Here is a 13064-nt window from a genome sequence, read left to right on the forward strand (position 1 = left end):
AAATGCAACCCATATGCACAAATCAGATACAAAAATCATGTGCCACCTGCCTGAAATGTAACTTCAAATAAATGCTATGTGCTAATGCCAATCAGACCCATGAAGATTAGAACTCTGTGAGTGCCAGGATCTTATTGCTACTTTGTGGCCATTTGTTGGTTGCAGTACCAGTACAGGAAGGAAGACATCACAGAGACTGCTACCTCTGCAGGTTCACCACTGCTATTATGCAGAGTTTACCATTCTATGGCTGGCAGTGGTCCTGCAAATACAAGAAAAACAAACAGTGTACAGCCTCTAGCAGCTGGTTTTGGCAATTTCTAGAACCTTATTACCCTATCGTTTTTGTATGGCCCTCAGCTATAACCATGAATGGCATTAATTCAGTCAGCTGTAAATCAGTGCAGAACTGTTTAAAGGTGGAAGTGTGCCTCATAAAAATTAACTGAATACTTAAGTCTTACCGAAATACCATCTTCTTGGTGATATTGTTTCCATCCACTGCCTGTGTCACTGAACATCAAGAGGTAGTTGGTGACCCAGTCTGGGCTACCATGAATTCCCTGTGTGGCAACCCCAGATATTTCCATCCTGTCTCGCAGATCGATCTGTAGCCACTGGTGCTGGTCAGAATTTAGAGGTGACCAGCCACCTGCTCCTAAATAAGAGATCACAGAGAACAGAAAGATTGAGTTCATATCACATATTTGCATTCAATATCTATTTTCTGACTTCTTGCATTGCAGGCTCACAGGGATTTCAATCCTACATCAGCAGTATCAGCAACAAGACAGGAATTAACCCTGGATTAGATGGAAAACCATCAGAGGACACATTCACTTTCATGTCTTTGAAATATGGGTGGTAACTGCACACAGAGACTGGTAATCAAACTAGCCTCTATTATTAATGTTTTAATTTTGTAAGATTTTTTTCATTTGTTTCTCTTGACAAGTCATCAATCTAAATGGTCACTCATGCATAACAAAAGATACATTTAAATAGAGAAATTCCTAATTCTGCATGCATACTTATATAAAGGATAACACCTGCAGCTCTGTTCTGTCAAAAAATTATGAAGTGAATAGGAAACTGACAAGCAGTGACTGGACTGAATGACCTGCTGTCATCATCTAATATTCTTGTGAAACATGACAGGAGAGAGAAAGACACCTTGAATGCAATGTGCTTACTAAAAGCTGTTTATCCTTTCAATTTCACTATAAAAGTCACATTCATCTCTGCTATGCCATCAATTAGGCAATTGCTGTTTCTTCCCTGGGCAAAGAGCACACATTTTGGAACATGGCATACAAGAAGTCAGATCAATTGAGCAACTAAGTGTTTTATTTTGTTCCTTCCCAGTAGCAGTTTATTTCTTCAAGTAAAAATTCTATATTCACTAAGAAAATGTGGATTACTTGAGCATTAATGGTTTTTATCATTATTGTGTGCTACACTGCCTCATGGATGGAGTATTCAGAGTTCAAATCCCATGTCCAGGCATTGTCTGTGTTGTGTGTGTTTTGGCGAAGTGGGCTAAGGGTGTTTTCCCTATGTGAGTCTGAGTATATATGTGTAAGTGAGTGGGTCCAGTGACAGACTGGCTTCCCATTTAGGGTTGTTTCCAGTCATGAGCATAGTGCTGGTGGGGAAAAGCTGGTTAGAAAATCGCTGTTGAGATCACGTCTTTACTGAATCACTACATACATGACTAAGTATACTGTACTGCACTGTGTAGTGGATTTGCAGCCTGTACATGCAGGTTTATTATATTTCAATTTTTATCAAAGCCCTGTAAAAGTACTAAATTAGAAGAACGTTTAATGAGTATGATTTATATTATGTTAATGTTATACTTTTTAGACTAAATTAAGAAGGTAGCAAATTGGTTAGCAAGCTGGGTTCATTTGTGATTCTGTCACTTTGTTTATATTCTGTGTCTACATGTGTTTTCTGTAGTTTTTTCTTCAGTACATGTAAGTTATTTTATTTAGCCGTGTAGGAGAGAGAAGGTGTGAGGATGTCAGACATCTCACACAGAATTGATTTTTCCCTTGGACCCAATGCTCATGAGATTAGCTCCAGCTTCTTGAAACATTGTAATGAGTAAAGAAGGCTGGGAATATGGTTAGATAGATAGATAGATAGATAGATAGATAGATAGATAGATAGATAGATAGATAGATAGATAGATAGATAGATAGATAGATAGATAGATAGATAGATAGATAGATAGATAGATAGATACTTTATTAATCCCAATGGGAAATTCACATTCTTCAGCAGCAGCATACTGATACAATAAATAATATTAAATTAAAGAATGATAATAAAACAGGTGAAAAAAAAAAACAGACAATAACTATGTATAATGTTAAATATTAACGTTTACCCCCCCTGGTGGAATTAAAGAGTCGCATAGTTTGGGGGAGGAACGATCTCCTCAATCTGTCTGTGGAGCAGGACAGTGACAGCAGTTAGACAGATGCTATGCAGTGCTTTCCTCAAGATGCTCAAAAGGTTTGTGTTATTATGTGGGGTTTCTGGGGATTTTCACTTATTACAGTCTGGACCAATGGTTCTTAACCAGTGGTGTACATAAGAGTTATAGGGTGGGTATGAGGGGAAGAATAGAAAAGAAAAGTAAGAAGCAGTAAGTGCAAGTGAAGGCAAAGTGGTGGTAGATAAAGAGATTGAGAGAGATACATAAGGAAGCAGAAGCTTTTGCAGTTGCAGTTACACATTATGAAGCATAAAACCTGCTGCATTTTCAGGGCAAAAAAGTAACAATTATTAATTCTTTTACCAGCTTGTGGAATTGTTTCAGATTTTAAAAACTACCTGATTCATGTTTGATAGCATTATAATGGGACTAAGCAGTTGTAAGTTGCAGTCATTTTAACTAGTAGTGTTATATATTTTAATGTGGGAGATGAAATGATGGCCAGATTATTTTAATTTTAATGCAGCACCATACATACCTCAGATAAATGAAAGGATGCTTGGGAATGGTGCTATATAAATTTATTATTATTATTATTATTATTATTATTATAGGCTTTTCATTCATTCTCTGATTGTAAAGAACACGGCTACAGTTGTGTGTCCAACCACCCATCCATTTTATAACCCACTACATTAAATACATACTTTTTAACACTGCTTTGCACTGTCTTGTAGTTGAAAATGGAGCACAAATAACTTGTGGTGTCTCATTAACTTTCATACACAGCATATTCCAATTCAAGTGTTGTACAACTACTAACAATTCCTGACCTATTGTTTGTTAATTGGTGATTGTGAGGGATTTGTGACTAATTGTAGCCCAAATTTCTTAAACATTACATTTTTAAAAGAAGTACCTGATGGAAAGTTACAATTTTGTTTGAAATATCAGAGTACAACTACTGACTGCTTTGAACCATGATGAAGAGCAGGACTGGTTATTGAATCATTTTAATATGCAGATAATACTGCCAGAGAAGAGAACTTGTATACAAGTGGCATAGCTTGCATGTCGCTCCTGCCATTTGACTAACTTGAATTCACAATCTGTTTTGCTGTTAAAAACAACTGTCAGATGAGTAAAATGCAAAGATATACAAAATATACACATTGAAGTAAACTCTCTCTAGTTAAGTTTAAAACTGTAATCTGTATTTAAAGATTCACTGAGTGTTTCTCTCTTTTAAGATAGTGTAGCGACGGATGGCACTGACTTCCCAGGAGGCTCTGCGGCGCTGCAGCTAAATTAAACACTTAATTATGATTCAATACATGCTGTATTTTAAAATAGTTCTTGTGTTTAATGTTTACCACTACTAACCGATGCTGCCTGGTGTATGAGTCCAGGACTAGAGAGGTGTGCTGAAGTTGAGTATTGCCGTTTTGTAGAGATTGCGTTACTTGAACGTACAACTCTATCAGTATTAAAAGAAAAAGCGTTTTTTTATACATTGAGTGTGTCTATTTGTCACAATAGACAAGTTTAGAAATTCACTAATACTTTTCAATGGGAGGATTTGAAATTTAATAACTATGTACAGTGCGCTGTATGCATTATATCTCAATCAAAATGTAGGATTTCTAACAACTTTTCTTAAAGAATAAATATACCCAGTTTTAACAAAATGATTCACTGGAAGCAGACAGGGAGAAAAGTGGTAGGTGATCATCACAAACAAAAAAAGAAAGCAGATTAATACCACAAATATATCAAAGCATAAGACATAATGCTGAACAGATTAGGGCTCAGCTGCATCTTAATTTTCACTCTTCATTGAGGAGCATGATGAACCAATATCACTAACTTTGAAAAAGCCAGCAAGGAAGCCTTATGTGTGCTTCTTGCACTTTGTGGAGTAGAAGCTAGCCATATGATACTCCTGTATCAAACAAACATAAAATCCTTAAGCAGAAAGAAGAGTTATATTTGTAGAAAATCATGTTTTCAACTGCTTTCCAGCCTCTCACTGTCCTGTAAACAGCACGGTACTTAGCACTTCTACCAGACATCACTAGAAACTTGTGTCTGAGTCTTTCAGTGTGTATATTCTTTTCATGTTATTGCAGATTGTCCTCTTCTCCTCAAACCCACTTGAATCTAAACTTCAGGTGGTTCTGTTTCAGTTTAGACATTTCACAGACTTGCAGGAGATGGTTTGGGAGGTCAAATTTAAATATATACTGCTGTATGTCACAGGGTGTCACAATAACCTGATGCCAATTGAGACAACAGCATTCTATCGTTTAATTAATTTTTGCGTGACATGAATGATGCATGAATTTGCATGACTCACTAGACATTGGCAAATGACTGACGGATATTACTAGTTAGGTAAGTGAATGTTAACATTAGAGAAGTCAGCACACATAAATGAAAATTCTGGCATGGAACCACCAGAATTTTTATGCCAAAAATGCCACTGAGCCTGGCAATCTAATTGCAAGGTGCATATTTGGGAGAGACTCTATATCTGAGAAAGATGAAGAGAGAGAGAGAAATAGTGAGTGACTGAAAAACAAAAAAATCAATCAGTGCTGGGAGGATATTGTTGCTGCCAGGTGTGCGCCAGCACAATTTCTTGCTTGTCATTGGACAACAGTATAAACAGGGACACAGTTCATACATCAAAACATATTTTTTGATTTGCTTAGAGTGGAAATCTTCAGCCCGCAAGACTGATCTGAAGTGGCAAAAGAACTTGCTTAACCTTTTGAGGTTCCATCTATCCATTCTTCATAACAGATTTTTCTGCTCATGGTTACTCTTAAGATGCCAAGAGCTGTAAAGCATAAATCTGATCTAAACAGGATATTCATCTATCACATGGTAATTTCAAGTACAGGACTAGAAAGGTCCAGTTTCCTGTCAACTAAAACTGCATGCATTTGTACCAGGAGAAGGCAAACTCATGAAACTCACCCATATGATAGAAAAATGTAAAATCTCTCCTAAGATGTCTGTTGGAGCATTAGGCTGGCAATCATTTATCAATTGTTTCATGACTGAATAATTCTAAACTCTCTTTTGCAAAATAATAAATCCTGTTTACATTTCATAATGCTTCAGATTATTCCAAAAATTTGCAGATCATGGAATTGCTTGCTATTGTGACATAGGTTATACACCATATATACTCGCGGATAAGTTCTCCCACGGATAAGTCGAGACTTGAATTTACTGTATAATTTCTGGTATTTTATAATGTCGGTAGTATAAGTCGAATGCGGAAAACAGCAATATAAGTCAAATGTGGAGTAACCACAGAGCACACTGCCTTTTTTTTCTATGTGGGTACGGCAATGCACTGTATCAGTGCATACTCCTAACTTCTCTCTCTCTCTATTGTGCCTACGTGACCACATGGTAATACCCAAACTACTATTCCGAAGCAACGTTTGCACTGTTTTGTGTTTTTTGTATCTCACACCCTCATACTCCTTTATCGTAAGAGCATCTCTTATCTATGATAGAGTGTTCTATCAGGAGAAATCTGAAGCTAGTTTTAAATTAAACATCGTTGAAGTAGTGAAATAAATTGGTAACTGCGCTGCTGCAACAAAATTCGATGTGTCTGAGAAACCGATGTGAGATCGGAGGAGGCAAGAAGATGTAAAAAAAAAAAAATAATAATAATTTAAGTGTTGCATTTTTGAACGGGCATATAAGTCGGGGTCTGATTTTATGATCAATTTTTCGGGTTTCAAGACCTAACTTATACGTGAGTATATACGGTATTCACACTGACTTGTGCACTTCAAAAAGGTACTGTTTTACAGACAGAGGGGTTACTATTATAATTATCAATTTTCACCTCATCAGCACTCCAGAACATAACCAAACATGCATGACTTAGAATAAACAAGCAACTAAACTTCAGAAAGCATTTAGTGTCAATGGCACTGTGTTGCTTTTGACCCAGTGATTTCAAATACATTATGAAGTTGAATCCATAGCAAACCTGTCTATTTTTTCAATGCATTACTTTCTGTATACATCGAGAGTGATTAAACTGCAGAACAGTGTTAATATACAGAAAATCTGGTTACTTCCAACATTGTATAAAAAAGTTATCTTTGGGTCCAGAGATTTTTAAGTGTTTGAAACTTCAAAGATAAGAGAAGACTAAGTAACGCAATTGAATGACTAGAATTAGTAGCTTATTTAATGGTAGCACTTAAAATGAACTGTTCAGTTCAGTGGAGGGTATGGTCAAGCTATGATAGGCATGAATTTTTTTTTCTTTTTTTTTTAATGAATTTTAATCTTTTTAAACAAAAATAATTAAAATATGCAACAAGGCATAATGTAAACTGGCAGCTGGAGACAGAGATCCAACTGTCTAATTCTGGTATTGACTGTTCAGCCTACTGTTCACTATGCTGTTCCAAGTCAAACAGTCAATAATAATTTTGATTCAGGTGCTTTTATAACATGACTCATAACCTACTTCAGCAGCAGAAAACATAAGACTGTTTGCTAGACCATACTCATCACTCTCCATCCCTGCTATTCAATTGCAAAGAATATGAAAAACTTCAAAGTCATTCAGTCTGTTCTTTATTTCCCTGAAGCCACATATCATTCACTCAAATGAAACTTTCAGAGAGAAAGAAGCCACTCATTTTCTGAAACCTCCTCATTATGTTTGAGGGATGTGGAAAGGTGGAGTTTATCTGACCAGAATTTAGTGTAAGACAGAAAAATCATCCTGAAATTTTGCAATTTATATTTTAGCAGTAAACTTGTTACAGTGATACAAGCCTGTACTAAGCGAATAGCGCTATAGAAAAATATATTGACGACACCAGTTTATCTCAGGGCACATACCCAAACTCGTTCAGGATGTGCCAATGCAGAGTTACCAACAGATGCATGAAAAGATGTTTTAAGAAGATAGTAAGATAGTGCTGCCAGCAATAAGCAGATGTGTGTTATAATTACATGTGTTGCAGAAATAAACTACTAATTATGTCTATATAAATGAATTATGGAGTTTTATATGTACTTTTATACATACATACTATACATGAAGAGACAGAATTCACTAAAAAGGTCAGCTCCACAACTAGATCATACAAATATTTGCAAAAAAGTCAAAGTACTAGATCTTCAAACTTCATTTTGGCTTAGAAATTATCCCAAAACATTGGAAAAATAATTTTGAGAACTTACAGATGAATGTGTTGGCTACACACTTAATTAATAAACATTTTGAGGCATAACTATGGAAAATTTTCTGCATGGCAGTGAACAAATAAAAAATAAGTGAAATATAATTTAAAATATACACGGATGTGCCAGCAGTACTCCTCAATTACATCATTTGCAGATGATCGGTTCTTTATTGGCTTTGGCTGATGTTGTAATTTACCGTAGTTTTTTGTGGTCTTCTGATAGTGTTGTGTCCAGAGTATATTCCAATATTGTGTCTGATGTGTCCAGAGAGACTCAGGCACCCACCACTCTGAAGAGGATTGAGTGAATTCAATAATGAACGTATGAATAGATATTTATAAAGCAACTTGTAATACATTTCTGGCCTGTTACCATTATTTCACTTCTATGTAAGTGATGTAACTCCTGGTCATGGAAAAAAGACCTGATAACTTCTCAAATATATCCAATTTGAACCAGAAAAAAATTCAGATTAAAAAAAATCCCTTCTATGTTTCTAAGGTTTATGACAACAAAAGGGAATTGGAAGTAATACATTTTATCTTTGATTCTTGGCTGTATTTTTCCTGAGCTAAGCATGCATTCCTGTTCACAGCAACTGTCATGGGTACAACATCATGCATGCATCTTAAGTTATTTAGTGCAACATTGCCTTCCTTCCAAAATGCTTCAAAAATATATGTTTCCAGGATGTGAAAATTAAATAATGTAAATTGACAAGGGAGTTTTGTGGAATAGCATAAGAAATGGAGCAAGAGAGATTTTTCTAAAAGAGGATTCATGAAATCATTCATGTTAATGTCTAAACTTTTTTCAAAATCTTTAAAGTGTAGTTTGATTAGTCAGTGATGCCCAGTATCATAACTAAAAGGAGATGTGACCATACCTGTAACATAAAGCTATTTTTTTGTGATTGATCTTGGCAAGAAGATAGCAGAATCTGTCTCAGTAATCTCAATCCAAAGCAATGGTTTTAAACTGCAAGTTTCAAGGCAAATGAATGATTGCACCACTTGGGGAGGATGCACTGTACTGTTGGAGCACATCTTTACTTAGCAGTCAAGAATTTTATTTTTATTATGCCAAACAAAATCCAGCCCTTGATTTTGTATTCATTTTGGCAATTTGATCTTCTATCTTCTTATCTGGTAATAGCATCTTTAGGAATATCATTCTGTATACCAGGAAACCCAATCATCAGCATACTCAGTTTTATTTCACAGACTGGTAATATATTAACCTCATAAGCATTTTTCATTGGGTTGATCAATTGACCTCCTTGTCACTTCTTCCCTGAACTTTCATAAACATATTTTGGGAATGTTCCTCTTGTCAAACACACATGCTTAGAAGGCATCTTCAGGGCTCCTGTGAGGAAAGCAATGACACTCTGTAGTGTGAGCTGGTACTGTGGTTAATTTCTTCTCCTTTTCAACCTATAGAACACAAAGTGATCAACTGGACGACTTCTGTTGTCATTTCCTCCTCCAGTTCCGAAGTATGGCCTCTTTCTCCTGGGTGATATTTAAGACCTTGTGGAGCCAAAAGTCGGTATTCGGTCTTGAAACCGTATCTGACAGTGACACAGCTCTGCTACAGAAGCTCCTTCTCACTGATGAAGATTGTTCTCATTGTTTTATTTTGATTTATGTTAGGCCTTTTGATTTCATTATTAAATGTGGTTTACTGTTTATAAAACTCTTTATCCTGTTTGTCTTGGTTTTGTTACACTCTGTCACACCCTATTAGATTTTTGTCTCAAACATTCTCTCATTGATCCTCTCTAATCAATGAAACTCCTCTTTCACCCTACATTTTCCTTCTCCTGGACCTTTCCACACTTTTTCTCTTAATCCAGTCCATTTTAAGCCATTTTTCTGGGTACCACCGCTGTCAAGCTGGTACTGGCCTCTAACTGGAAATCCCTTGTTTTCCTCTAACGACTCTCAGAAATCTTTTTTCTATAATTTATATCTTCTGAAGCTCACAGTGTTGAGAATCAATGGATTGCCTGGCCCCAATATCTGGAAATGGCTTTTAGTCACTAGTTCCATGGGTGACTCGATTTCTGGTGGTCAGTGATGAGAGAAGGTCAGCTTCTTCATTGCCTTTCTTGTTTGCTAGGTACCTAATTAAAGCAAACAGCAGCATTTCATTTGTGCAACCAGAGCATCTTGCTAATCCAGAAAGGTGCCATACAGAATTATCCCCCCAAAACGCAGTTTCCTTCCTGTCATACCCAGTGTTATAAGCTAGTGGATACAATAAAACTGAATGCACAGGATTTGTGTCCCAGAATGTATGCAATATATGATTGTGACTTTAGTGCTATTAGAAAACTGGACAGTTTTGTCCACATTCCATTATGTTATTTTTGGACAGGGAAAACAACATTCTAGTATGTATATTTAGGAGGTACCGCATACTGTATATGCAAATAGACCATGGTGATTTTGATCCAGGCTAACAAGTCAGTACTTTATGAAAGGAACAACAGATGCCACTCCTGAAGAGGAGTTTCTCAGTAAGATATTCAAAATTAAATATTTTTTTCGCTTTAATTAGTGCAATTTTAAAAGAAATCAGATAATTTTTCACATAAATCACACTCATGACTCTGATTCAGACTAAACTGTAGACTCTTGACAATCTGATTTTTTTCAAGTGCATGAATGCTGGGAAAATGTTGTGAAAAGATCTCAAAGAGTCTTGACAAGTTAGCATCTGCTTTAAGCAAAGCCTTTAATGTCATGTTTTTCATTTAGAATAAATAAAAATGCTAATTACATTCATTTCTTTTTAGCTTTTTACTATGCAAGAGTATTTTCTTCATATTTGTGGAAATTCAGACTGCACTCAACACTGCCTACAAAACATTCAATGTTTTATTTAAAATATCTCAAATATTATTTGCCTTAATGGTTAAGGTATTTCTACTATAAAATACAAAGACAACAGATCAATATCCTCCACTGACTCTTTGTTGTGGCTCTGAGTGAATTAGCTGTATGGAATCAGTAAAACACCTTGTGGTGTCATTCACTATAAAAATACTTTGTTATACAGGCAGTATGGTTTAATGGCAAGGGCTTTGGTCTATAAAACACAATAATGATATAAATAATAATTAATTCTTTACATTTATATAGCACTTTTCTCACTATTCAAACTGCTTTACATAGAGAGTGGGGAGCCACTTCAACCACAACCAACGTGCAGTAGCCACCTGGATGATGTGACGGCAACCATTTTGCAGCAGTTTCCTCACCACATATCAGCTCTTAAGTGGTGAAGGGGTGACAGAGATAGCTGATTAGGGACAGGGGATGATTAGGGAGCCAGAACGACTACTCATGATGTGCAGTTTATCAGTGCACAGTAGATCCTACTATTTACCAAGGATGCATAGGGATCCTTTTTGACCACTGAGAATTTTACGTCTTTCCTGAAGAGCAAGTACAAGGTTAAATCCCCATTTCTTACTTGCTCCAGAAACATGAACAAGTCTGTCAACTTACCTGTGCTTCAGTCATAAAATTTTGTGTACAATTGGATGCAGTAATACATAAATAAATAAAAAAATAGCCAAAAAAATCCCATCCATCTCTCCACATCTGGGAAAGCTTGGAAACACATCATGCAGATTCCACAAAGAAGGCACATCAGTCCAGAATCAAATCAGATTCTACATGCTATGAGGTAACAACAATAACTAACTCATTGTCTCTTGTGTAGTACCAATACATATACTGTAACTAATAGAAACAAGAAAAGCAAGCTTATTTTGCCATCAATTTACTACTTGTTTTGTAACACTTTTTAGGATTTTAAAAATGGTTTGGATCCCAAAGTTGAAGTGTTTCTGAAACTTCAAATGGAAGAAGGCATTCAATTGATACAGAGGTTAGTAAACTCATCATACAGAAGCATATTACAACAAGCATGCATGAGGATGCATTATTAACTTGGAGGGCTATGTTTTATGATGCTATGCCAGTTATGAAAACAGAAAATAGCCCAGCAGCTCCACAGCTCAGGCTTTTCGCCAAATCAACACATTGACAGTGATTATTTAAGAGTAACTGCTATGAAGTTTAAAGCAGCTAATCAGGAGATGCTCATTTCTTATGAGAATAAAATCAAAAACAAAGACAGAGAATACAAGAGAAAATGGAAAGAACACTTTTCTAAGGGTTGTGAATTATTTTTAAAAGCCAGAAGGTTTAACCATAATAATAGTATGACAAGAAATGCAAACAGTCGTTCAGCAAAATGATAAAATTATGTTATATTAGCAGAGCCAAAACACTAAGACAAAAACTGAGTCAAGACAAAACAGCTACATGTCGACACCGGATGCAAGAGGCAAGATCCCCTAGCAACCCATTTTCCCAAAAGCAGCTTCTAAAATTATGATGTGATGCACTTACATGAATAAACATTAAAATCTTTCTCAATGAAACTCTAACTCTCATATAAAAACAAAACTTGAAAATTAAGCTTTTGCAATATAAAAAAAATCTGTGGATCAAAAAAAAATGTGTTATCTGCAAAATGAGTTTCCCAGTTCCTAAACATATTACAACATTAAATTTACATTAAAACAACCCATAGTGTCTCTACATCTCTCAGAAAAAGTGATCCAAAATGTATTTACTTTCATCAACTGGATCTGCATTTGTGGTGGGAAAAGTTTCATCACTCCTTCAAAAGAAGCAAAGTGGACGAGTGACTAAAAGTTTCACAAAAAAAATGCTGACCTGAAGAAAGAAATGTTTGATTAGTCCTCAGTGTACCAAATCAAAGGGACTAACTAAGCAGGTGCAGAGATCCTTTGCTTGTAGTTGTGCTTTGAACATGCATATACCTAATGTATTCTACGTCTCAAGTTTCTTATAATCTATTATAGGTGCCAGAAAGGAAGGGCATCTAGGAGGCTCACTAGGAACAGTTCATTCCCCGTACGGCAGGTGGCAGTATTCCTCAAGGCTGGACAAGTTTAAGGAACCCGCAGGTTAGCATGGGAGTTGGAGTCCAGAAATGCAGCCCTGAAGTGGTCTTTCAGATCTGCCTTAGGGCGCTGCCGGGGAAAGACTGCCCTGGTTTTCTAACAATCCAGGAGTGCTTCAAAGGACTTGGGACAGCAGACCAAAAGCAGTTCCCAGGTATAGCTTAAAAGAAAGCCTGCTTCCTCACTTAAATTGAGTCAGAGATGAGAGGCAGTGGGGAACACTCTTTTGGAGGAGTAAAGAAGAATTGTGAAATGTTTACTTTGCTATTAATTGCACTTTGTCAAATAAAAATCCTTTATTTAAGCCTGGGATTGTGTTGGGAATTGATGCATCTGTGGTTTGGGACTTAGTGGTACTCCCGAGTGGTT

General features: G+C 36.1%; 1 protein-coding gene across 1 annotated transcript in view; it reads right to left on the bottom strand.

The window, feature by feature from the left end:
* The window catches only part of LOC114655924 (contactin-associated protein-like 5), a 557429-nt gene that overhangs the window by 342931 nt on the left and 201434 nt on the right, over positions 1-13064 (bottom strand). The window contains exon 3 of the mRNA XM_028807237.2: positions 465-658. Within this exon, the coding sequence (XP_028663070.2) occupies positions 465-658 (194 nt within the window). The remainder of the gene's footprint in view (positions 1-464; positions 659-13064) is intronic.

This window comes from Erpetoichthys calabaricus, chromosome 8, assembly GCF_900747795.2.
Source record: "Erpetoichthys calabaricus chromosome 8, fErpCal1.3, whole genome shotgun sequence".
NCBI classification, from domain to species: Eukaryota; Metazoa; Chordata; class Cladistia; order Polypteriformes; family Polypteridae; genus Erpetoichthys; species Erpetoichthys calabaricus.